Source organism: Enhydra lutris, unplaced genomic scaffold (assembly GCF_002288905.1).
Source record: "Enhydra lutris kenyoni isolate GAN:26980312 unplaced genomic scaffold, ASM228890v2 scaffoldscaffold1, whole genome shotgun sequence".
Taxonomy (NCBI): Eukaryota; Metazoa; Chordata; class Mammalia; order Carnivora; family Mustelidae; genus Enhydra; species Enhydra lutris.
Window position 1 is genome coordinate 20,655,547 of NW_019154085.1, and position 26,388 is coordinate 20,681,934.

The 26,388-nt window shown below is 37.0% G+C and overlaps 1 protein-coding gene across 3 annotated transcripts in view; it reads left to right on the forward strand.

Annotated features, from left to right (window-relative positions):
• The window catches only part of LOC111142856 (microtubule associated protein 2), a 285,884-nt gene that overhangs the window by 218,606 nt on the left and 40,890 nt on the right, over positions 1–26,388 (forward strand). For all 3 annotated transcript variants that reach the window (XM_022496216.1, XM_022496225.1, XM_022496234.1), the window contains exons 7-8: positions 14,206–14,319; positions 16,501–16,578. In XM_022496216.1, the coding sequence (XP_022351924.1) occupies positions 14,206–14,319; positions 16,501–16,578 (192 nt within the window). The remainder of the gene's footprint in view (positions 1–14,205; positions 14,320–16,500; positions 16,579–26,388) is intronic.

Here is a 26,388-nt window from a genome sequence, read left to right on the forward strand (position 1 = left end):
ACTTACATGGGCATTATAGTAAAGAACTGCATTTCTTCCTCTTGGTCAGATAGGAGCTTATATATAGTAGGTATTGCTAGTTAGAGCTTAAAGTGTTTTTACAAAGTGGAGGAAGACAAGCACCAGATAATGTTGTTTACTTCAATGTGCAGTTATATATAAGGTAGCTCTTCCTATAAAAATCCACTTCACGTCTATCTTTGCTCTACAGCACAAGCCTTAAAGTAGGATGAGATTTGTCTTAAGCCAATAATTCTGAATCAAAATATAAGAAAAACTTGGTTCCTCTAGACTTCTTTTAATTAAACCCAATGACTCAACAAATTAAAACATGTTTTTGTTCCTTGGAATTTTAATTGCCTAAAAACACTTCCAGTTGTGAAGAGCAAGGCTGTATCTAACACAATGTAATATGATATTTAAAAATTAAGGTTAATTTGCATACACATTTACTCCCATGTATATTCTTCCAGAAAATTCCTCCTATGCTCTTGCTGGAAATCAGTCTCGTTTCTTTACCATTTTGTTTTACACTAAATGTCAGAATCACAATCATAAACACTAAAAAAAAAGGTGTTTTATCATTCTCTTTGGGCCACTGATACTTTGAAAAATATTTTATTGAGTTTGAATCTTAGCGCAACAGATTTGAGCAAGAACAATTCAGATCTACTGGTATAATTCTGTCTGGCTTGTTTTTAAATGTAAATGTAATTTAATTATCATTGTATTTTCTTACTTGACTCTCCCTCCTGATCCTGTATTTTACAAGACTTTATCAAATTTTCTCCTCTCTAATTTGCTGTCACATTCTGTCATTTTTTTTTCTTTTAAAGTATTCCCATTTTTTGAGGTTTTAAAATCTCCACTTGGGGAAAAATTCTAAATGTTTCATAAAACCTTTTTTATTTGCAGTGAGCAGATTTCGAAAATGATCAGTCATGAAAGGGAGTCTTCCTGGGTTCATTTTTGGAAAACCTAAGCCTTTGTTTTGATGAGGATTATGTATTCCCTTTATCTGTCTCTTGTTATATTTCTAAGAATTCTCTCCGGAAAAAAAAAAAGAGAATTTTTTTTTTAAAAGATATTATTTATTTATTGACAGAGAAGGACACAGCGAGAGAGGGAACACAAGCGGGGGAATGGGAGAGGGACAAGCAAGCTTCCTGCCAAGCAGGGAGCCCAATGCGGGGCTTGATCCCAGGACCCTGGGATCATGACCTGAGCCAAAGGCAGACACTTAACAACTGAGCCACCCAGGTACCCCAGAGAACAACTTTAACAGTAATTTGCAACAAATAAATTGCTCTAATATCTTGAGAATATATTAATCACTGATCAATAATGTATTTTTTGAAAGGAATAACATATATATACACATTGATTCTACTGCTTGTATGTACCTGAGAAAAGTATCTGCCACGGTATACCAAATACCACCTCAAGGTCTGACTCTGGTTTTGTTGTTACTGCTGCTAAGAGGTTAGGAGACTGAGGAGTAGCTCACAGTCATCACTCCTCTCTCTTTCCTCCCCAAGCTACTGGGATGAACCCACTCTCTCTGCTTCAGTTTTCCTCTTGTCCCTTTTCCTCACACTTCACTGCTCCTTAGCACATTACATAAAGCACGTGCTTTGCCTGTCAGGGGAGTCTGGAAATTCATCTCTGGAGCAGATGAACAGAACAGCTGGTGCCACCTTGCAGATCTGGCCGTGAAAGCATGATCTGACTTGGCATCATGAGTCCTGAGGGGAAAAGGACACTGAGCTGCTTGCTGCCTGCTCACGGAGAGGCTCATCTCCCAGCATGAGTCATCGTTCAACAACACACATAGGAAATACAACTCAAAACCCAGTCAAACTGTTGAACGAAGAAGGAGGAACATATATGTCCCAGGCTCTCGTTGCAACCTTTAACAGATATGCAAATGCTAAGTGGTTATTAGAACACGGAAATGGGAATGAAATGTCTGTTTTTACAACTTATTTTAGTAATCCTCAAAACTTAAGACAACAGTAGGCAAATGAGTAATGACAGAGGAATCAAGATTCAGAGGAAAATCGTCTTTAATAGTGATGACTCAGCTTTAACAGCCTATAAATTGGACTCCGGATTTTCAGTCCAAATTTTCTATTTGGAAAGACAGATTGAGACAGTGCTGGGTGATGAGCACCTCTAGTTTGTCCGTAAAGGACTCCAGCATGAATGGTCAACCCTTCCGAGTCAACTAACAATCTTCCCTTTGGCAGAACAGGTTACATTTGCCCAACGATTCTGTGGTTTCATTCATGTGCTGCACTGAAACAGGGATGAGAAAACATTTTGAAAGGGTGCATACCCCACAGGAAAGGTTCTTGGAGTACACAGGCAAAGATTCAGAGCTGACACTGATTTTGTTCTCTCCAGGCAATGTCCTCCTCTCCTGAACACTCCCATGTGGCGTATTCATATCTTGTTAATAGCACTAATCCTATGGACCATTCTACTGAGCTTACCTGTTACTTGTTTCAATCTGCAGCACTAGGTTTTAAGTGTTTTGGGGCAGAAACTGTGCGTCGTTTATCTTCATGTTCCTTTTGGTGTATAATGCCGTGATTGTTTTCTACAGTAAGTGCTAATACATTTTTTGGAATGGATATAAAGAAGAGAAAGAGTTCATGTCCATCTTAGGTTTTGAGATTGGAAATCTCAGGAGCAAAATGGGGCTACACAAATTATACCACAGCACGAGCAATGCCCTTGTGGGAATGATGGTGTTGGGGGCAATAACGGACATAAAGAAGCAAAAGAAGAACCTGAGAGAGAGAAGACTAGAATCAGCGAGGACTGTAGAACCGGTGGCTTGAACAGAAAGGAATTCAGTAGCAACTCTGAAATACTATAGTGAAAAGAGGGTCAAGAAAGGATATAGCAGAAGATCACATGGTCTAAAAATGGGGGTGAAGGTTTGGAGAAAAGAAAATATACCTCTGACTTAAGATAGCAATATGACATCAGATTAGAGATATTTTCTTGATGATGAAAATTAATGAACTGGAAAGAATATGGAAACAGAGTAAATGACTTTTCTAAGCGAGATCTGTAATCTAAGAGCTAAGAAACACATGGTTAGTGAATAACTTATGCTCATTCCTGCAAAATTGAGCCCAGTGTCACAGCTGGCTGCACTTGAAATGGCACTAAAATATCCTGCAAACAGAACTTTAAAATTCGTGTCCACGTTGATCCTCTGGGCGTAAGGTAAGGACTGCCTCACTGTTTAAGTCAGGAACTCACATTAAATTTCAGTTCTGGCAAATGGACCATCGGAATCTTAAAGCAAATGGATGTTCTAAGGCATAGTTTTGTTTTGTGTTGTTTTTGTTTTTTTAAGGATTTTATTTATTTATTTGAGAAAGCGAAAGAGAGCAGAGAGGAGGGGTGTCAGAGGGAGAAGCAGACTCCCCGCCGTGCAGGGAGCCCCATGTGGGACTCAATGTGGGACTCTATCTGGAAACTCCAGGATCATGACCTAAGCCAAAGGCAGTTGCTTAACCAACTGAGCCACCCAGGTTCCTCATAAGTCATAGGTTTAATTATCCTTCTTCTTTAAAGGAATATACCAGTATTGTCTTGGAGAAATGTACACTATTTTTGAAGGTCAACCTACATAAAATATCACCAATGCTCTTTTTTTCTCTACTTCATCTTAGAGTCTATAACATGATTTGCAAATGATAAGTTCTTAGATAACAAACAGCATTTCTCTACTGAATAATAGGGATATTTACTTGTTTACTTCTCTAGTGTCATTATTTTTTTAAAAATGAGAAAAGCATTTTGTAACCCATTTTTTTTCTTTTTGATAGATTAAAATGAAAGATGCTCCCATATACATGTTCTGATTCTAATCACGAAGTATTTCAGTATTTAAGGATTTTTTTCTTCTCTGTAAGGGAAAAATCATCATCATCATTTACTATTACTTTTATAAGCAATTTTTAAAATGAAATTTTTAGATACTTTTTCTTCTTGCTACATTTTGCATACTGCTGTCCTTTATCTCAAAGCCCATGTGCATTTTTTTTAATTTTTTCCATTTTTATTGAAGTCTAATTTATATACAGTGAAATGACTTTCAGGAATTGCATTTGATATACTGAATCCTACAACAATACAGAATTCTGCCTGACCCTCAGAACATCCCATAAGCTTCATCCCAATCCTTGCCTGCCCCCATCTCTGCAGACAACTACTGCTCTGATTCCTTTTGCCTGTACGTTTTCTTTTTCTTGAAAAACTGTCTACTGGTTGTTTTTTTTTTTCCTCATCAGCTTAAAAAAAATAGAGATTTATGACTAAAACATTGCAAAGACTGGAATAAACCTGTTCTTCTCAGAGCTATATCAGTACAAAAATGCTAATATAGGAAAAATTGCTTTTTCTCCCCCCAAAATCCACTAATTTGACCTAGGTGCCAAAGCATGTAAGATACTCCTCCAGGTCAGTTCCCACCCAACTCTTACAAGTCTCAGTTTCACTCAGAAAGGAAACAAAGAACTGAGTTTGAAGCAAGTGCAGATACTACTTTCAAAAGTCACATTTTTAGGAGGGGAAGTATCTTGCTCCTTATTTTTTATTTTATTTTCACTATGGTATTTTAGTTTTCAGAATTTCACAATATAATTAATTCTATCATATCTTTTCATATCATCATATCATATCTTCATTGGAATATGGTTCTCTGGTTTTAAATATTATATCATGTCATATATATTATATATATATGTATATATATATATATATATATATATATATGTACAATTTGAAAATGATAAAGATTTACCATCTACACTTATTAGTGGCTTAAGAGTATTCCAAGTGGTTTTAGAGCTGGTGTAAAGAGAATATTTGTGGATGATATTTTATATAGCTACAATGATAAAAATAAAATGGGCAGTTATAGAAGATGGAGAATCGCTTACTTAAACCATTTATAGTTCATGAGAGACTTGTTAGGAAGAAAGCACATAAGGTTGATATTGTATGCTGCTATTTGCACATTCATTCTTAGAAACATGGTAGGACTGGAGGTTGAAGAAAACTATAATTACATAAAAGTCATGTTGGTCTCTCTATGTGTTGGGAACAAAGTGGTTTTCCCATCATATAGTTCCTAAATTCCGTATGCTTCTAGGTCCCAAGGCCTCCAAAGATTTTATATAAGTTATACTATGATGGGGATGAGAAGGACAGAGTGAACAAAAGGTGACTTTTACCACATCATTGCAACAAACAGTTTCTCTTAAAAGAAATAACTAGATTTATAGAGGTAACTAGTAAAAACTATTCATGGTACATAGAGAATTATATTTTTGAAAGTTTACTCTGATGACATTTTTTGGATCCCAGAAAATTTTTCCATTTTTCCATCATATCCTCCAGCTCAGGCATTCCTAGGTTTTGAAATTACAGAAACATTAATTCGCCCAAATCCTAGCCTTGCTTCAGGTGATCGAAGTCTTTGAGGTTCTCAAATACAGGTGAAACTTTACAAACATGAAGAGACTTTCCTAGCATGAAAGCTGGCACATGCATACACACACACACACACACACACACACACTGTACTGCATTTCTACACACACCTTTGTATTTTGTTTATCCCACAGTTACTCTGTGCATTTATTTAAGGTCTCTAGTTTTATTGCTATTTCATCTTTCTGTTAATGTTATTAATAATGCCTCATGCCACATTCTTTTGACAATATGATGTGTTCAAGACTTAATGCAAAAGATGATTCAATTCTCACAGGTTCACAGGAGTAGTACAATAGCAATGACTTTGATAAGATGCACAACTGAGCATTGAAAAGCTCTAAAAACATTATCAATTACCTGAGTGCCTTATTGATTATATTCACTGTATGTATATTAAAGCAATCTGAAAATTTGAAAGGGGAATATTCTGCAAGAAATTTCTCTTTCTCAAATTAATTTAAAAATCAATGAAATATTATAATCTATCTTAATAAATGTTTAATACATGGGCTAAAAATAGCATTATAAATAGGGGTACATTACCACATTGGAAATCCCCAATACCACCAACAGCAAAAACTTTTAACTAAAATAGTTAAGTATAAAGCTAAACTATATTTGCTTATTGTATTTCTTCTGCTTAAGTGTGTTTTTTCCTATTTCCAAGTGAACCCTTAAAATTAGGAGCAAAATTTTCTAGTAGGTAATATTTCTGATCTGTGCTTTTCTTTTCTAATTGCTTTGACTCCATAATACAGTATGCTTAACCTGTGGTATCCTTCCACTGATAACCATCTTAATTAAACCCTTGACTGAATTTAAATGCTGGGCAGATTCTCTTCAAGTTTTAAAAACTTTATTTGAGTAGGTTAGATTATCAATCTAAACAAATTGTGGATTAGAGCCCATCAGTTGCAATGGGGGATAAAAGAGGCAGAGGAAAAATTGTCCTACAATCATAACTGTTCCCAATCAGAGCCTAGCCAGGTTCTAAGCACATTTTAGAACAGGGCCTTCTGAGTGACTGTGGTTGGGTCAGCCAAAATCTGTGGCCATTTTTCATAGAAAAATCTTTGAAAACAGAAACAAAATTTCTCCTTTAATGAGATAGCCCCATTTCAAGCACAATTTACATGTAGGAATATACTGTCTTATCTTTATATTCTTCATCATGGCTAAGAATAGTTCCATTGTCTATAAGGGGTACACAATAAATTTTTTTTTAAAGATTTTATTTATTTATTTGACAGATCACAAGGAGGCAGAGAGGCAGGCAGAGAGAGAGGGAGGAAGCAGGCTCCCTGCCGAGCAGAGAGCCCAATGCAGGGCTCGATCCCAGAACCCTGAGACCATGACCTGAGCTGAAGGCAGAGGCTTTAACCCACTGAGCCACCCAGGCACCCCACAATAAATTTTCTTAAATTTAAGCATCCATCGGAACTGAATTTTTGCAGTCGTGAGTCCTTATCTTAAAATGTGTTTATCCCCATAAACTAATTTTACTCAAGTGCATTTATTCCCATAAACTAAATTTACCCTTGTTTTAACCAGTAAATCTTTAGAAGAAATCTTTGGAAGAAAAAGCTGGTAGGGCAAAGATCTACAGCTGCAACACTGGCAAGGGTGACCTTTGAGATCAAATCAGAGTCTAAGGAAGGAGATGCCAATGTCGGCCTCTTTAATTAATGCTAAGGTGCCAAGGAAATAAACAAACGGAAAAACCAACAATCTGCTCTTTTAATTTCCTTCTTCACCGGTTGATTACAGGAAATAGTTTCAGAGGAACCATTTGCTCTCCAAATTAAGCAAGAAACTTTTCATCTTTCCCTGTTTTTATGAATTTATCAAGGGTATTTGTTTAGCAGAGTGCTTCCAACTACACAGTGCTTTCCTTGTTGACTCGCTTCCATCAGCAGCAGCAATTAGCTCCGGTTTCCTAGGCAACCATTCTGTACCCTACTGAGAAAAACCTTTTCTTGACAGGAGCGTTCTGTCTAAAATTGTTTTGTTTTCCTTCTTTCACAAGTCTACCGTAGGCTTACTTGTCATTTCTTTTAACACAGCATTATTATGTCCATTTTTCTTAAAAGCAGAAACATTTACTGGCTTTTATATTCCATATGGTTGAATTTATTGTTGGTGTCTCTTACTTCTCTCTTAACAACCTGAAAGAAATCAACAAAAATATGTTCTCAAGCATATGCCAACTTGTTTTGGATTTTTTTGTTCACCGCCTAATTGGTGAGCCTTTGCATGTTCAAGTAATCACAGCTGGTCCTGACGAAAACTCAAAGGGTATACACATTCAAAATCAAACTCCTGTGTCTACCAACAAAGTCATGTGTTGCTCTGAAGTGAGTTGAAATTTCCAGGGCCACTGAGAAAGCTTTAACTCCATTGTTTTTATTATAAATCAACCAGGCAATATCAATAGATTAATATAACAAAATAACTAAACTAGAAATATGTGCTAAGGCCTGAGACTGTGTTAAGAAATTTGACATGACAAAATACCAGAAGAGCATAGCAGTGGTATAGCATGAATCAGCACATGGAATAAACCAGAAGGCGACAACCCCTATAAATGCTGAACGGTATGGCACAACGGTAAAGTAAAATTTAATTCATCATTTTAGCTTAAACAGGAAAGGGCAGAAGCCTTATGTATTGTCTGTGAGGCCGTGGTTCTGCATTCAGGCAGAGAAATACTCATTGGTAAAAATGACAGAATTACCTCAGTGAATGACAGTTTCAAGTCTTTAAATTTTGTTGATCAAATGATGGTTATAGACTTAGATGACTAAGACTTAGAAGACTTAGAAGACATCAAGAGTGATTAAAACAGAGATACAAGATGAATTTATTTATTTACTTATTTATTTTGGTGCGGGGCAGAGGGAGAGAGAGAATCCCAAGCAGGCTCCACACCCAGCACAGACCCCGACATGGGGCTCCATTCCACGATCACAAGATCATTGCCTGAGCCCAAATCAAGAGTCAGGCACTTAACTGACTGAGCCCACCCATACGCCCTGGTGATACAGAAGTTAAATAAGCAATTTGATATACATTATTTCATTTAATTGCCACAGCATACGAAAGGATGAACTGAGTTTTATTCCCACTTTGTGGATGAGAGAATCTAAAGGTTAGAGAGATTGTCACTTACTTACAGCTCGTAAGAAGTAAAGGCAGAATTTGATTTCAGGTTTTCTGACACAGGGATCTACTATGATAAAATATTTGTACTACACTAATGTAAGTCAAAGTGATGTCTACCTGGGACAGTAGGTGGCCTTTTATTCATCATTTTGCCAGTTTTTCCATCTAGAACGTGTGTTGTTGTGTGGATTCAATATATTGATGGGAAATAAAAGTGCCTGGGGTAGCAACTTATCTAATAAATTTGTGTCACAATATGATGTTTATCCATCACTTAGGTGAAATATAAGTAGCTTAGCATGATATCTTTTGGGTATGATCAGGCAGATTTCTGTAGATGGGAGCATGTCCCAGTTTGTCTCATACCTATTTACCTCCTATATGTATTTCTACCAAATTACTTCCCCAATACCAAAAAAACAATGTTTCTTTCCAGAATTCACTTTATCTATCAAGGACCCCTTTGATACTATTTGCAGAATACTGACCCCATCTCCATTGCCCAGAATAAGTTTTCAAGACACACTTCACTTATACTTTTAGGTGTTTATCTAGTGATGATCTGTTACCACCTATATTTCTGTTACCTGGGTTGTATCTGAATCCCTTATTTTATATCAGCCTATAGTCAACAATACTTTTTATTAGATGAATTTGTTTTAAATAATTCACTTTTAATGTTTTCCTGCAAACTGATATATAGGCAGTTTACTTACCATATTAGTTCCCGTTGTCATTTGTTTTATTTAGACATGATATGACTTTAGAACCATATCATGAGATATTTTTGTATTACTTAATAGAAACTGTCTCATTACCATCATGACACTACTAAAAAATAACAATACAAATACTGGTTCACATTGCAATGCAAAAACTACTGTTAGTTAATTACATTGAGAATCTGACAGTAACAAGAAAGAGAATAAAATACATATTACAGACACTCCTTAACTAAGACAATTTTTAACATAAACTAAAAATGCCCACTACCAGAACACTTTAGATGTTCAAAAGGAAGACAACTGAGCCTTTCATAATTTCAGTTTACACTAAGAAGTGTAATGTTTCTAGCTGTAAAGATCCATGTTACCTTTCAGTTATGCATAATGAATAATTTCCCAGTAATAATCCCAGTGCAATCTAGATTCATCTTTAATGTTCTGAACAACTAAATCCTATTCATAATTTTATACATATAATGTCTCAAAGAAAAAATAACAGAAGATAGAGTAGAAAAGGGAATAAGTCAAAAAATAAGCAATGAAAAATTAAAATGTACATTAATCTCTTACCTCAAAAAGATATTTTCATGTTGCTAATTGTCCTCAAGGGTTATCATGCCTCTGTCATACTGTCCAGAATATGGTCCTGAATTGGAACTTGCTAGCAGATATCTAGAGCTGATCATAGCCTAGGATCTACAGAGCCAGGAAAATGAGTATGAAACCAGAAAACAAATAACAAGGAAAGTTTTTACTTCCCACTAGTTTTGTGCAGGAAAACAAAAAACAAAACATTGTCCCTAGCATCAACATAGATGACTGTGAATTAACTGTATTATCTGATGTTCATAAGAGTAATAATAGCTTAGATGGGTTGAACCTTTAGTTACTCTTAATTTTTTTTTAGGATTTTATTTATTTGGGAGAGAAAGAGAGAGACTTGGGGGGGAAGCGGAAGGAAAGGGACAAGCAGATTCTGTGCTGGGCATGGAGCCCAGTGTGGGGGCTGGACGCAAGGCTCGATCTCAGGACCCTGAGATCCTGACCTGAGCTGAACCCAAGAGCCGGAAGCTAACCGACCGAGTCACCCAGGTGCCCCTAGTTGCTCTTTCTTTAAAGCAGAAATACTAAGGCAGAAGACCTAAAAGAATGCATAACTGGGGAAAGTAAAGACATCTTGGTGAAGAAATATTTGCAAGTCTTGAGTTTTTGATATGCCAGTCCTGTTATGTAATTACTCAATTGAGTCTGCACAGCAACCTGTGAGACGGGGTTATTATTATTTCCATTTCATGGAAAAGACATTGAAACCCAATGAGTGTGAGCATGAAATAACTAGAATGTAGCAATGCTAGAGTTTATACCCACATTTCTCTGAATTAAAGTCCATGTGACTTCCTTTAATGTACAATATAAAAGATAGTGATCTCCTATATAGAAAGAGGATGGATAGATAGATGGTTGGATGGATAGCAGGTAGAATGGATAATGGGTAGAATAAGGAATATATATATATAGAGAGAGAGATAAGATATATAGAGATCTAGATCTCATACACATATCATAAGTCTTATATTTTCATTTTCATAGGTTTGATTTTTTTACTCTCTTTTTCTTCTGTGTTTGTTTGGCATGTTTATCATAATCTTCTCTGAACTTTACCCAAACCCTGTGTGAATTTTCTCCTGTCCCAGCAGCCAAGCTATAAAGGTAAAGCTTACCCCAGGAGATCTGCTGATTAGGTTTCCATTGGGAAAACACCATCTCTCCTTGGGGAAAGCTGGCACCTCTGCCTTGATGGCAGGCTTTGCTTAGAGGAAGATTTTAAAGTGGCTGGACCATTTGAAACCCCGGAACAATCCTACGCTCATTTTTTTTCACACTGTGAGATTAATATTAAATAATTCAACATTCCTGTTTGAAGTTTTAGCAATATTATTTCCTCCAAAAAATTGAAGATAATCTGTCATTAACGTGGCTCCCACACACCTTGTTTGGTTATTCTAAAATAGCACTTCTTAAAGTCTGTTAAATTCTCTTAAGGAAAAATAGTTAATATTCCCAAGATTGAGTTAAATTATTTTCTTACAAGTTTTTGCTTAAACATATACAAAAGTAAAATTGCCTTCTTCATAAACTCTAGTATATACATTGCATATAACCTAAAACCATGATACTGTGAGTTAAATTGCATAAGATAAAACAACCTTTTAAGAATAAGTCGTATCCTGGGGCTGCCTGGGTGGCTCAGTGGGTTAAGCCTCTGCCTTCAGCTCAGGTCCTGATCTCAGGGTTCTGGGATCGAGTCCCACATCGGGCTCTCTGCTAGGCAGGGAGCCTGCTTCCTCCTCTCTCTCTCTCTCTCTCTCTGCTTGTGATCTCTCTCTCTGTCAAATAAATAAAATCTTAAAAAAAAAAAAAGAATAAGTCGTATCCTTATTACTTTGAAATCATAATTATTATTTACATTTTTTGCAATATTAAAAAAGATTCTTCCTAGTCTAAACTAAATTGGAAGTGCAAACTGTTGTGTGAAAAAAAGTTTTGTGAAAAGGACTTGGTATATAAATATCTGAAAGAAATTAGCTGGAGAAATTAAAACTTTTTCAGAAATGATTTTAAGTAGCCTGTCAGTCCTTGCTCTTTAGAGACTTAAAGTTTGAATGAGGTCTTCAACTTCATAAAATTATACTTCAAACATAATAGAAATATTAAATCACATTTAATTTAGTTTTACTATCTAAGGCATTTTACAAGATCCTAATTGAAAGTTGGTTTTCTAAGTATGATATTTATAATAAGAAATGTCTGACTCTCTGGCCTAACCCTATTAGTTCGCTGTTTTCTCATCTGCAAAATGAGTGTAATAACAGTAAATCATTCATTGAAATAATGAGGGCAAATAAGAGAGCGTTAGGCACATGGTGAGCACCATATTTTTAAAATACTGCTTCTATTGCTATGACTGCTACTCACTCTAGATAAGGGTGTTTACAATGTATCCTTTAAGACCACACATATTAAAAAAAAAAAGACTGTACATAGGTTATAGTGTCATGTGGCTATTAAAAAAATTAGAAGTTAAGCATATAAAGGCAAATATACTCAATCAAGTAATCTAGCTTTTAAAATTCAGATAAATCCGATTCAAGTGGATTGCTCATCCCAAAAGCTAGTTCTTAAGCACTATTCTCTCTGTCATCCTGGGTGGGGTGAGGAAGGTTTCCCAAAGAGGCAGAATCTAAATGAACCAGGTAAAAACAGGATTCCACCACACCCCGACCCCCCGCCCAACTCCTGCCAACCTGCTTATAAATGTGTAAATTCTGATCATAAGGAAGTTCAATGAAGTATTCTCAAATCTTGGCTAAAATTATGAGAACGAATCCATATACCCCTTTCCTCCTTGTCTAGTACAACTTGTTTCTATAAGGGCTGTTAAGTGGAATGATTTGCTAGTATGATAGATGTTTGTAAATAAAGATAATGAAAAGTTAAATTCTGGAGAATTTATTTTTTTCAAGATTTTATTTATTTACTTGACAGACAGAGATCACAAGTAGGCAGAGAGGCAGGCAGAGAGAGAGGGGGAAGCAGGTTCCCCGTCAAGCAGAGAACCTGATGTAGGGCTCAATCCCAGGGATCATGACCTAAGCAGAAGTCAGAGGCTTTAACCCAGGCGCCCCTGGAGAATTTATTTCTAATCTAGAATGTATTTTTAATCTCAAAAGTCTCTCTCTCTTTTTTTTTTTCCTTTTTTTACAGACAGGGTGAGGGTAAGAGCAGAGGGAGAGAGAGAATCTTAAATAGGTTCCATGTCCAGCACTGAGATGGATGTGGGCCTCAATCTCACAACCCTGAGATCATGACATGAGCCAAAATCAAGAGTTGGACACTTAACCAACTGAGCCACCCAAGCACCCTTCAAAAAGTCTTCTTTCATTTTTTGTTGATGATATATGGAACATTATTTCTTGAATATTTTTTGACTTGGTTATATAAAATTAGCATTGGGATATGCTCTAGTAGGTGCCATTTTAGGCCAAAAATTAATTATCTGGCATTTCACAGACTGGTCATTTTAATGATGAACCTCCCCCTACTTTTTAATGAAATGATTACGCTGACTAGGTAAGTATATATTATATGGCCTCAAAGATCTTTAAAATGTCTGCTATCTAGAAAAGTAGTAGCTCTTTAAAAAGAGGCCATCTGATATATCATTTCCAAGTATTTCATTCAAATTTTCTCTTTCCAGGTCTTTCTTAATCACTCTTGTTCACACTGATCCTGGATAATGCTGTTTGATCACAAATTCACATTTTGAGGCATCTTCTTTAGGTTTTAAATTATGGTATTTCTACAAATCGGCATAGAAACATATAGTAAGGAAACTTTCTAGAAAACTACAAAACATTTTATATTAAATCCAAAATGAATCCTTTTTTTTTTCTGAATTTATTTTACCAGGTGTAAAAATTTTAATTGTTTTTGCTTGTATAAACAGCTTTTTAAAAATAAACTGCCATACAAATTGTTTTTCTTTCATGGTATGTTCATTTTGCCTAGCTCCCAGAATGCCAATCCCTTTACTTTCCTCTCTCTTTTTTTTTTCTTTTTTTCTGTTTCAGGTTACAATCTATGTATTTGTATTTTAGTGCAATTTAATAAATTCTATTGTATTTTTGGGGGGGAAGACAGAAAAAAATTCTAATCAACTATATTGTTTCATTACTTTGACTCTTTGCTACCCATTTTGTCTCACTCTTTTATTTTCTTTTGTTACTATTTATTACAGAGGAGGTGTCTGCAAGGATAGTTCAAGTAGTCACAGCAGAAGCTGTCGCGGTCCTGAAAGGTGAACAAGAGAGAGAAGCTCAGCAGAAAGACCAGCCTGCGGCTCTGCCTTTAGGTAAATGAGAAAGACCTCAGTTCAAGAGCTATTTCTGCTGCAGTGATCACAGGACCAAGTCTTCATGGTCAAAGAAAGGCCCTATCTCATACTTGATCCTTACGCAAAATATTCATCAAACACCTCTGTTGGGAGGCCCTGGCACCCAGTGTCACCTTTCTTGACAGACTCATTTATAAGATTTGGACAGTCTTTAGGGTGATAGGCTTATAGTTAGACTTTGCCCCTAAATTTCTCTTAAATTTTCATTTCCGGACCACTAGAGAAATTTATTATAAAAATAAAGCCAACGCATATGGACGTCATGGCACCCATTTGTAAAGAAAACCTGTTAATACTCTAATTAGAAATGAGTACTTCCCTTTATGGGTTTTGGGGAATGCTTGTCTCGATTATTTCCCTTTATGGGTTTTGGGGAATGCTTGTCTCAAGACGTCTTGTTTAGGTCTCCCTGAACCAGCTACAGAAAACCTATAGTCAGGGCTTTGTTTGAATCATGGGTGACTTTGTATCCCATTTAATGTACCGGTCTTCACTTGGTTTATTTAAGGACACTGAGATAACATTTCTCTCTCCCTTGGTCACAAGTCAGATGCCCTCCAGGGCCAAACAGGTAATATAATGATGCCCGCTGAAGAAAAGACTCCTAGCCAAAGGTTTGCCGCCCCTCCTTTAAATTGATGATAGATAGACAGATAGAAAGAAGATAGATGTGGGTGTATATACATGCAGAGACAAGAAAGGAAACTCTCTTAGGTTCAATGTAAGTCTATTTTATAAGTACATTTAACTAATCCATAGAAATGTATGGTTTTTGAAGTCTAAAAAAAAGTACATATCCAATTTTGTCTCAAACAGCCTAATGTATCCTTAATATTAGATTTTCTGGTCAGTACTCCTTTAAGCAATTTGAATGACGAAAAAATATTAAGCAATAAAAATTCTGTTCTCCCAGGATAATAAATACTCCTTATTTGCAGTAAAATTTTCTTTGATTATAAAAGTTTAATTTTCTCTTTAAACAGGGGGCAAATTATCTTATTCAAAACATTAACCTTCAGTTTGTGGTTCACTTCTATACCTTAAAGAAAAGACACCCCTTTTCTTAAATTTAAAGTCTTACTATGTGTTCTGTAGAAACCCACAGGGTCAAGGAATTAAGACATCACCTGTCATCCCAAAGCTGCTTTTTGAGAGTGAAAATCTCATGCTCTGTAGAATAGATTTTCCTGCTGGCCTTGATGACAAATATTTCCTTTTTGCAATCCCTTACCTTCATGTGAGCAGTCAAGAAAAAAAGAGTTAACCATTAACTTTTAGAACCCTTCTCTTTGGTTCTTCATGTATAATGCTAAGGCCAGAAGATTACTCAGCTCCCACTAGTACATGTTGTCTGTTTGAAGGTTGCCTTAGGCTATGACAGCTTCATTTTTCTTTTCTGAGGATACATAGAGATGATGCATTTTGACATTAGACTCAGTGGACAAAATGTTGTTTAAAAAATACATCACCTGGAGCGCCTGGGTGGCTGAGTCGGTTAAGCATCTGCCTTCAGCTTGGGTCATGATCTCAGGGTCCTGGGATTGAGTCCTGCATCGGGCTCCCTGCTCAGCGGGCGTCTGCTTCTTCCTCTGCCCCTTACCCTGATCCTGCTTTCTCACTCTTTCTCTCTCAGATAAATAAATAAAATCTTAAAAAAAAAAAAAAAAATACATCACCTGTAATACTGTGAATGATGAAGTTTACATTTGTTTCCAGATTAAGAAGTTGAATAATATAGAGTTCTGATATTTTTTTAGTCAGTCAAGCTAAATCTGAACTACAGTACTTGCCTGTGTGTTTGACTATAATAGATTAGGGCTAGAATAACATATTTTATTAATTGAACAAGCAGACACAATTAATGGGATTAATGATAGAACTTTAGCAGGCATCTTTAATCTGTTTTTATAGGGAAAGCAAAATGGTTTTTTCTTAAATAGTGAATGCTTTTCTTTCCTTCTGGGTTTTTTTAAACTATATGAATCAGGTAATTGGACAGAAAATAAGTCAGATGCAGCGTACTAGTGAATCTTGTCCTAAATTTCATAGAGAGGCCTTTCCACAGATGGCAGAGCTGTTCTACATCTAATGACCTAACAGGATTAATCGTATCTCATTTTTCCACTGTTCAATCTTTAGCAGCTGAAGAGACAGCTAATCTGCCTCCTTCTCCACCTCCATCACCAGCCTCAGAACAGACCATCACAGTGGAAGAAGGTAAGACCCAGTGGACTTTGTGAGGTTTGTCTTCTGATAAAGGGTAAATTAGCATCAGTCCATAAGCACTGGACTTTGGTGTGGGTTAGTATGTGACCCAGCTTGAGAGCTGTCTGTTTCAAACAGCCCGGAAGAAGCAAAGACTTTACATAAATGTGAAATCATTTTTCTATACAAAATCAGAAGTAGGAGGAATATAGTAAATTAAAAACAATCGGCTCGATCAAGAAGATAACTTTGTGTTTAAAATGGCTAGAATAGCTACAGACAACCAGTTCACTTCATTCACATAACATGTTTGGACACAGAAGATACAATCCTATCTTATAAGTGACTGAACAAAAATAAACTTATTGATGAAATCATAAGGAAATGTTGTCAGGAATTGTCTCTGTTCTGCTCACTCTTGTGCTGCCAAGGGCTTCCCTAGAGCCTGGCCTACAGCAAACCCTCAATAAATATTAATGAATAAATGAAGAAGTCAGTGAATGACTCTGATATTGAAAGCAGTGAACTGGAAGCTGAGATCATGGCTTCTTCCCTGCTGGGACCTATTATGGTCCATGAATGTATTTATGCATTTAGTCCACATAGAATGCTATGTCAGCTTTTCAGTTCTTGTTAATAAAACAGAGGGATGCCTTTGAAGAATATTCATTCAGAATCTGAGCTGAAAGGCACTCTTTAAAAAGAGACTATTATTGGTTTTCTGACTTAAGTCAGTTAACTTTTGTGTATTGTTTGAGTTGCAGAAGGCAGACAAGAGCTATCGCTGAAGTGTTGTTTCAATATAATTTAGTTTTCATCTACTAAAATCAAAATTTTAATACTATGCCATTTTATTCATTTATTTTTTTCCATTTGTTGTCCCTTTTAGCAATTATTTTAGTGTTGAAAATGGAAAAATATTGAACAAGTTCTCACTGTTTTTTATAATTTGTAATTACTTTCATTTAAAATATTCTTTGACTTTCTAAATACAGATTTTCCTAAATTACAGAACTATGAACTATCAATAAACATAATTTACTTTTGTCACGGATTTATAAACCTAAACTTCTTTTAGTGAGCTTTTTCTTTCTTAAATTGAGGCTTTTTTCTGATTTACTGCCTGAAATAATGTTAACCAAACTAAATTACTCTAAAGAATAAAAGAAAAGTTGGGGACTATAATCAGTGGCAGTTATGATTGTTAGTTAATCTCCTACAAACGTGATCTGATCTTTTAGTTTATAGATTTGAAAGATTTTTTGCCCTCATCCATTCATTGGCACGTATTTATGGAGCACCTACAGTGTACTCCTCGAATTCTAGCTACACACTTGTGAACAACACAGATACGTGATCCTGCCTATAAGGAATACACAGTCTGGTAGAGAACAGAAAGCCAATAAAGAAGTTTACAAATAATTTCACGTTGCATTAGCCCGAGGAAGGAAACGAACAGAGAGCTTTAAGATAGAACAAGGGAAATCTTAATTTTTTAGGTAGTGAGGAGACAGTTAAGTAGCTGAGCTCAAAAGCATGAGGTAGAGTTGGCCAAGCAAAAATGGAGGGAAAGGGCATTTGAAATAGGAAGACCAGGAAATGCAAGGGAAAATGCAGGAAATGCCTCAGGTTGGCAAAAGTGTGAGGTTTTTCTAGGAAATGAAGATGTGCCATGGCTCCTAGGTGGTAAGAAAGGGCTAAAACAGTGAAGGGGTCTGAGAATCAGCAGTATCTGCCTTGGTTCCAGAGTCTTGATTTCACCTGGAAAGCAGTGGAAAGCCTTCTATGACAGCTGTACTTCCCTCAAGTCATTGAAAATGTTTCTATGCCCCTACTTCAAGCCTTTCAGAGAATCTTCTTTACCCAAGATGTTCACTGGGTACTTGTGACTTGGCGGTCACTCCAAAGTCAGATAGAGGTCAAGTAATCTAACCTTCTTGCTCTCATGTGGGAGTTGGAGCAGAAGGAGCAGTAGGGTCTGCCCATCCAGTTGGGAATTCAACCAGTCTGCTTGCTGGCAGATGACATCATGGATATAATGAAAATATAAAAGAACCATAGAATCATTTTCATTTTCACATTTTGGTATACTTTCCAGTGTAACTGTTTCCTTATTTGGGGGGGATTGCTTTCCCCATGTTGTTTGAGTGTATTTGGGGAAAATTTCAACTTATTTTCTATTGAAAACGAGTGAATATATTTTTTTCTTAACATTTTTCAAACCAAACTTGCATTTTTATTGAATTGCTCTTTTTCATATTTTCAGAAGAAAGTATTAAACTATATGAGACTTTTTTTACCTACTTAACACATCCTCAAAGAAACTTTAAAGGCACCTGACTGCCAATCCATTTATATGAATATAAAAGAGCTCATGGATTAAATTGAGTAATTCAATGATTTTGAGATACGGTTACTTTTTACTAATTATCAAACATTTTTAAAAGCTGTTCTTTCCCAAAGGGGAAGCATGAATGCTTCCACCAAAGATAATTTGAGATGTTAATTACTGTAAGTTGTGAATATTCACTTGTTATAATTGATGTAGTATTAATAATTTGCAGGTTGTGTGCTTATTCTGGGAAACAAAGAGATTTTGATGGAAAAAATAAACAAGTAGCACACTTAAAAGGAAACTCAGGTACAATGCATCAATCCCGCACTAGGTGTGATGTTTGCAAATTAATTTCCTATGTCTTTTTGGCCTAACCATAATAATTATCATTTGGACTGAACTGTTAGGAGTTGAAAGCCTGTGCAAGAACAATGCGATCATCTGAAAATAGAACCAGGAAAAATCCTAGGGTGGATGTTTTCCTGGGTCAACGATGTCAATAATCTAAAAGGATTTTCCCCTCCATATCCTTATGGGCAGCAAACACAGCAAACTAAGTCCTCAGTGAAGAGCCTACAGCATGGGAAGGGCTTAGAGAGAGTGGAGAACACTGTAAGAAGAGCCAGTTGCCCCAGATGGTGGAGCAGAAGCTGTGATTCTAGAGCAGGCAAAATCACTGAGTCACCAATACCCCCCAGAGACTCTGTCTCTCATAAGAATGACTTCTCATTTGTACCAAAGGGGGCTGACAGATGAAGCCTGGGTTTTTATGTGGCAGACCTTACTTTAACTCGAAATAAATTTTCAAATGCTTTTTTTTTTTAATTATATGAAAGTAACTTAGGGAAAATGTATTCCTCCACTGAAATCAGGTAAGCTTCATTTTTATAGATTATCATTATGCAACAGAACTACGTAAAAGTCCGAGGTTCATAAGGCAACGTTATCCTTTGAAATATCAAATTATTAAATGAAATAGACTATTTCGTGGAAAGAGCAGAGTCCCCAAACATGTGTGCTTATAGGAAAAGGATGACATTCAATCCTGACCTTAAAGAACAAAACTAACGTATGAAATGAATTCACTTTTTATAGATCTCTCAAGTCTAGATCCTATGCATCCAATGAAAGGAAAGCAGAGGTACATGACAATTCGTCTGAGTATATTGAAGACAAAGATGCGAACACGCATGGAGTCCAACATTGTGCTTGGCACTTTCATAGGTCTCGCCTCATTTAATCCTCCCAACAACCCACAGATAGATAATATCCACTTCTAATTCTTGCCCCTGGATGTCATGGCCAGTAATCCAGAATTCCAATCCAAGTCTCAGTCCCAGCAATCAAAGCCCCACTGTGTCCCTAAAGCCATCTCTTATCTAGGTTCTCAATGTGGGGACAAGAAAGGGAAGTGATCTTCCGATGAGAGGTTTTTTGTTTTTGTTTTTTTTTTTTCAAAGTACTAAACCAATTTCTCTTTTTTTTTTTTAAGGCATACCCAAATAAAGAAGTCATTACTTATAATTAGTATGTATCCCACCTCTATTGGGATGCCATACATGATTCTATAGCAAATGGGATCTATTTCTTCTGTCATTATTGTTGGGATCAAACACACTGTTTGATCTTAGCTAGCTATGGACCTCTTAGTAGACCTTCCCCTAGCACATCTCTGGAACTTGTAGATGAAGTTCAGGTTCGTAGGTCCCAAGCAGAGATGTGGAGCACACACACAGCTCACAGTACCAAGACTGGACTTCGCCGGGCCGTCTTTTTGAAGCTGCTGGCTCAGTGCCATACAAATACTACAAAGAAGTTCCTTTCCACTACAGTCCTTAAAGTTGTTTTTTTTTTTCTCTTTTTGTCATTCTCTGTTTAGAGCAAAAGTTTTCAGAATAGAAAACCTGTTTCTTTGAAATGTTACAGATCTGAAGCAAGACTCTGTGATGTTTTCACATGTTGGCCCTTTCAGAAATGAGCAATGGCAATAAGAAAGAGAAAGTCAAAATCTTCACGAGGTTCAAACATCCAAGGAGTATTGCCTTTAAACTCCCAGCTCTCAGTTTCATATTCTTTAGTTTTATATTGCAGTCTGCTCTACTCCCCAGAAGACATTGCCCAGCAGAGAGACAACTGTGCCATTTTCATGGACAGATTGTCCATGCAATTTTTTGAGCCTATTGGAAGTGTTAGAAGTAACTTGCATATGTGCAGTGTTGAGAGCCTCCGGGAGTCCTGGAGGAAATATGAATGGCTAGGACATGTGACAAGCCCAGGGCTTATGATTCAGCCAGTGTTGTAGGCCAGATCTCAGCCAATTATCTGCTCGGCTGAGAAATCGTGCCGAGTTGGAACTAAGAATATCAAATGTAATTTTAGGCTTCTGCTATCCCATGATATAATAAGCAGCATGGCTGAAAAAGTTCTGAGCACCCATCCAGAAAAAAATAACACGGAACAATCAGTAAACAACGTGCTCAAAAGATTTAAAAGTATTCCCTCTACGGAGTGTTATTTTAGTATCTTTATGATTTCAACCTTATTTTCGGTTGTCAGCACTTGGTTGCTCAAAATAAGATACTGCCCTAGCCATACAGTGCATTTTCAAATAAATTGCTATAATCTGGCTGCTTAAATGTTGATAGAAATAAAAATTAGATACACAGACTTTCAATAAATTTTAATAATTCTTATTCTTGAAAGTTATGAAATCTAAAAATTATTTCCTATGTAAGTAAATAAACAGTGATTAGCAAACTCAGTAATCTGTCATGAAGGCCTGAGATGTAGGGTCTGTACCACATCGGAAGCCAAATGTTGTTTGTTGCCACCATCCTTAAAGCTCATTGAAATAAGCCAGAATGCAAGTGCTAAGCAGACTGACCTATACTTGTGTACTTAAGGAAATATATTGAAGTAAGGCAGAGTTCTAAGCCAAGACACTGGAAGGACACAAGTAAGAGTAGTTACTTTAGCGTTGCAATGAGAAATATGCAATGAGGGTTTGAAATATAAAAACAGCCAAGAGTCAGAGGTGAAACCACATAGAATAATGAAACCACATAGAATAAAGTCTTAGTGAATCTGAATCCAGCTCTGTAGAAATCATTGTCAGCTAATGGTATCTCTTTAAAGCTTTCAGAAGAAAAAGAAAAGAAAATGAGTTTATATTGTTAGGAACTTTCTTAAAACCATGAGAACCAGTGTTTGAAAGGATGCCCCTAAGAGTTAGCCCCAAAGAAGGAGCTACACCACTATGCTCTCCTGAGTGGGACAGGGAAGAGGAATAATGCACCTTAGATTTTTCTTAAAGGGCCTGGAATTAAAAATGGCTTTCTGGTAAAAGTCATTAACAAAAATTAAAATAACCCAAATGCTAACTATACGGGCATCGTATATAATTAAGGTTGTGCTTCAAACAGGATTCTTCCCCCCTGTTATTCTTGTAATGCATCGGGTCCTAACACCTTTCTTCTTTTTTAACTTATAAACATATTGACAGAAGCATGCAAAGAATGTACTTGAAAGAATTTCTTCCGATTCGCGCATTTGTATTGTCAGGCTTTGTTTCTATTGCAGTGTTTTTGTGGGGATTCTGAGTTGTTTGAGGGGAATGTATACTTAATCTCTATCATGCAGTAAAGGGAGTGACTAGTGTAAATTCAGTGGCTACGGAAGCATGAAACACTCACTGTGTCCCATCCTCCATCAGCTTGGTCTTGCTAATTCCCCTCCATCCCGCTGTGCTACTTCTGTGGCCCATTGTGTCCTTGTGCAGGTGTTTGTCTCGTTCGTCTGATCTTGTGTCTGTCTTGTCCAGTTCTCCCTGCAGTTTCTTCCTGTGTGTCTGTTTGTAGATGAAGGAGCTGAGGACCAAGTGGGTCCTCTACACAGTGTCCCCAGCCACGAACCTGCCACCAGCGGGGAGAGGCGTAGACTCCTAGCCCCCTCCATCTCTGTATCTGTGCCTGATGATGACCCTTCCCATTCTGATGAGGAGTACTATGAGCATCCTTTGTTCCGCTCACAATGGACTACCTCTAGTGCGCTCCCCAGTGTCCCAGCGCAGAGTGCAGAGGCCCACTTAGGCCAGGAGAAAGGTGAACCGAGCATGGTCCCCTTTTGCTCCCCCCACACCCCAGCCTGCAGCTTTGACCACATGCTTCATTCTCAGTGTACCTTCGGAGCGGAGTGGGAGGGGAAAGGAGCCTGTTTTTTCCATATGAAAGTGAAGTCCCTATATAGTTTATATGTCTAGCCAAATACCTCATCTACAATAAGCCTGATTTGAGGCATAGGAGTACTTTCTTGTTCTGAATCATTGTTTCTGAAAACAAAGCCCAGAAAGAGGTGGGGGTGGGGGAGGGAGGAAAAAGAGTTCAGTTAAAGTATGACTCCTTTCTGCTCCCTGTAAATAAATCAGCGGGGGACGAATACATCCTCTTACTCAAACTGAGGGAGAGGATCCTGTATATAATTTTTTTCCTCCTTAAATACAGAATATTACTAGGATCAGACTTAAATAGCATTAGCCTTCTTTTTAGTACCATGTCAATACGTAAGCTCCTTAAAAGAGAAAATTCATGAATCTGCGTAGGGCAGAATGCATGTTACAGAATGAATGTATTTCTCCTAATCACTTAATCATCTACAGAAACTAGAGAGGCTCCCCCAAGTGACTAAATATTGGCTCACATGAGCAGACCTGGGCTGAAGTGAAGGAAATGATCCAAAGCCTTTGTCATTCCACCCTCAGAAAGCTAGCAGACCCTAGTGTATAACTGGCCGTGATGAGGGTGGTGGGCTGAAATTTATTTCATTCTAACTAGGTAGTTTTGTAAAGGAAAACAAAATTAAAGCTAAAACATGTTTTGTGTAGGTTAAGAGCTTATTCTCAAAGAGGGAAAAATGACTTGTATGCACAAAGAGTTTATTTCCATACAGGAGAGTATTTAATGAAAGAGCAGATAGTTCCAAGGCAGTGGGAATAAACTCAGAGACGACCAACGACATTCATGATAATAAACTTCGAGGATCCATGGGAAAACAAAGAGCACCGATGGCTCAGACACTCTAATAGAGAAGTATAACCCACATGGAGTAAAAGTAAATTCTTCTAAGAATGTGAACTTAAAATGATTAAGAAAAATACGTGAAATTTTGAGTGAGAAACAGGTGGAAATAGGCATGATTTATACAAAATGAGGAAATGGAAAGCCAGAAGGTTATGTGGATTTGGAAAATATGTTGATTAAATTGATTAGACTTTACCCAAGAAGGTGCCATGAGTAAAGCAGCTACAGTGAAAGTGTCTCACCTGTCGTTGAACTCTCTAATTCTGTGGCATTATAAAAATGGCCTTAATAATAATTTGGAATCTGAATTTTTTAAATGTTACTTACATAATTAAATGACAAACATGAAAGTCCCTGAGTGCTAAGTGGGAGGAAATAGATGTAGTACTTCTCCCCTCCCCTACCCCCTGCCCAGGGGTCTTAATAGTTCTCAAAAAAGAAAATTCTTTTCCTTTCCAGCTGTAGTCTTTCTCACGGGGCCATTTAAACAATGTTTCATATGAATTTCATCCAAATCTTTCATTTGTAGAACTGTAAAACAGCTTATATGCTCCCCTTTAATTTCTTAAGCAATAAAATGGGATTTATTTTACTGACACTTGAAAATGCAAGTGAGAAGCAACTGAACATGATAATTCATGGCCTAAGTGTGCTTTTTACATTTTAATTATTAATATTTTTCCACATGATACACCTATTTGGGGAAGATATTTTGGCAGTTTGGTTGCCATTCAGTTATCTTGGTGGTTTGGTTTTGAACTGCAGAAACAAGACTTTCCAGGTAATGTGCACATTGTCGGACTCAGAATCAAGGGCAACTACACACAGTACATCACGGGTATAAGCAATATGGTAACAGTTTTGTCCCCGAGGTAGACTTTTCTAAAGGCTAAGATTCCATTTTACCTGGACCTTGCTTTTCAAAATAATTTGCTTACTCCTTGCAATTTTTTACATTCTCCCGTATCATCTAATGCAATGAAGGGAAAATAAATTGAGTTAGGAACTCTTTGGCCTTAAAAATATTGCATAAGTCATATTAAAATACTATTTAATACTTTAAATACTCGAGACTTTGGCCCTTAAATACCAAATAAGATAGTGTTGATGGATTCCATGATAAAGCTGTTAGTTGATGATTATTGTTGCTGAGGCCGGGTGTTTTTTATTCTCCAAGATTCTTTACTGAAGTTTGCATGTTTTAAATAAAGTAATCAGAAATTCATATGTAGGGGCTTACTGCATTGGAGAAAACAGCCCATGTCTAGCAGACGTAAAGGTTTTTTTCAGTCCGTCAATGCATCTGTCTTTTCATAACCATCTGTTACCCAGCAGCACCATCTCTTATTTCCAGCAAGCTTCCTACATGTGTGTGCAACTGACTGCCATCTCCACTAAGAGGAATAGAGTAATAAAACCCTTTCAGCTCTCAACTTTTGAAATAAATAGCCTTTTAATGAGACTTTAAAAGGCATCATTATTAGCAGATTATATATATATATATATATATATATATATATATATATATATGTATGTATGACCATTTCCCAAGCAATACATAATGCACGTTGCATTCGAATCTTAACCTGCTCATCCAAATGGTAAAGAAGGTTCTGGCGAGGTCCATGTAATGGAGCTGAAAGTGTTCCTTGAGTTCTGCCATTGTGTGTATTGTTCTGTGGTCATGATGTCAACATCTTTTTCATCCCTAAGAAGAAGAAACGCTAGAGGGAACAATGGCTGAGGAAGAGACACCTGCCACTCTTCCTGGGAAAGAGTGTGGGGCTGCCAAGGCCTCAGACCAACCCCAGGCCCTCAGGGAGGGCCACGTGGAGTCTAGTGCGGAGGCTCACATAGCTCCTGAAGAGAGTGCCCCAGCAGGGGCCCCACAGGAGAAAAGTGTAAAAGAGGTCACGGAGGTGTCTCCAGAAGTAACAATTCCTTCCTCTGCCAGGGAAGGTGTGTCTTTCCTAGGATTTGCATGTGTTTTGTTGCAAATGATCTCTTCAGCAGCTTACTGACCTGACGCCTTTCCAATGCTATTCCATGGCTTGGTCTCCTCATGATCCGAGACCGATGTTGTAGGGTTAATGAGCAGAGTGTGGCTTGCACAGGTGCTGTGTGGCAGCTAGGTTTTCCAATGCTGCAGCTAAGTCTTGGTTTTACTTTGCCATGATACAGTACGCTTTGCAGCCAGGCTGACGATGCTGTGTGAGCTTTTTGTCCGCCCCCCCCACCCCGCCCCCGCCTCATCTCCAAGTGTTTGCCAGCCACATTGCTAATACATGTATATTTTTATTTTTATTTTTGGGACAGCGATTCATATGCTTTTCTTTCAAACTGTGGAGTTGGATTTTGGCACCTAGAAGCTTAAATGGTAGAATTGTTTTTGTTTGCAACCGCAATGTGCTA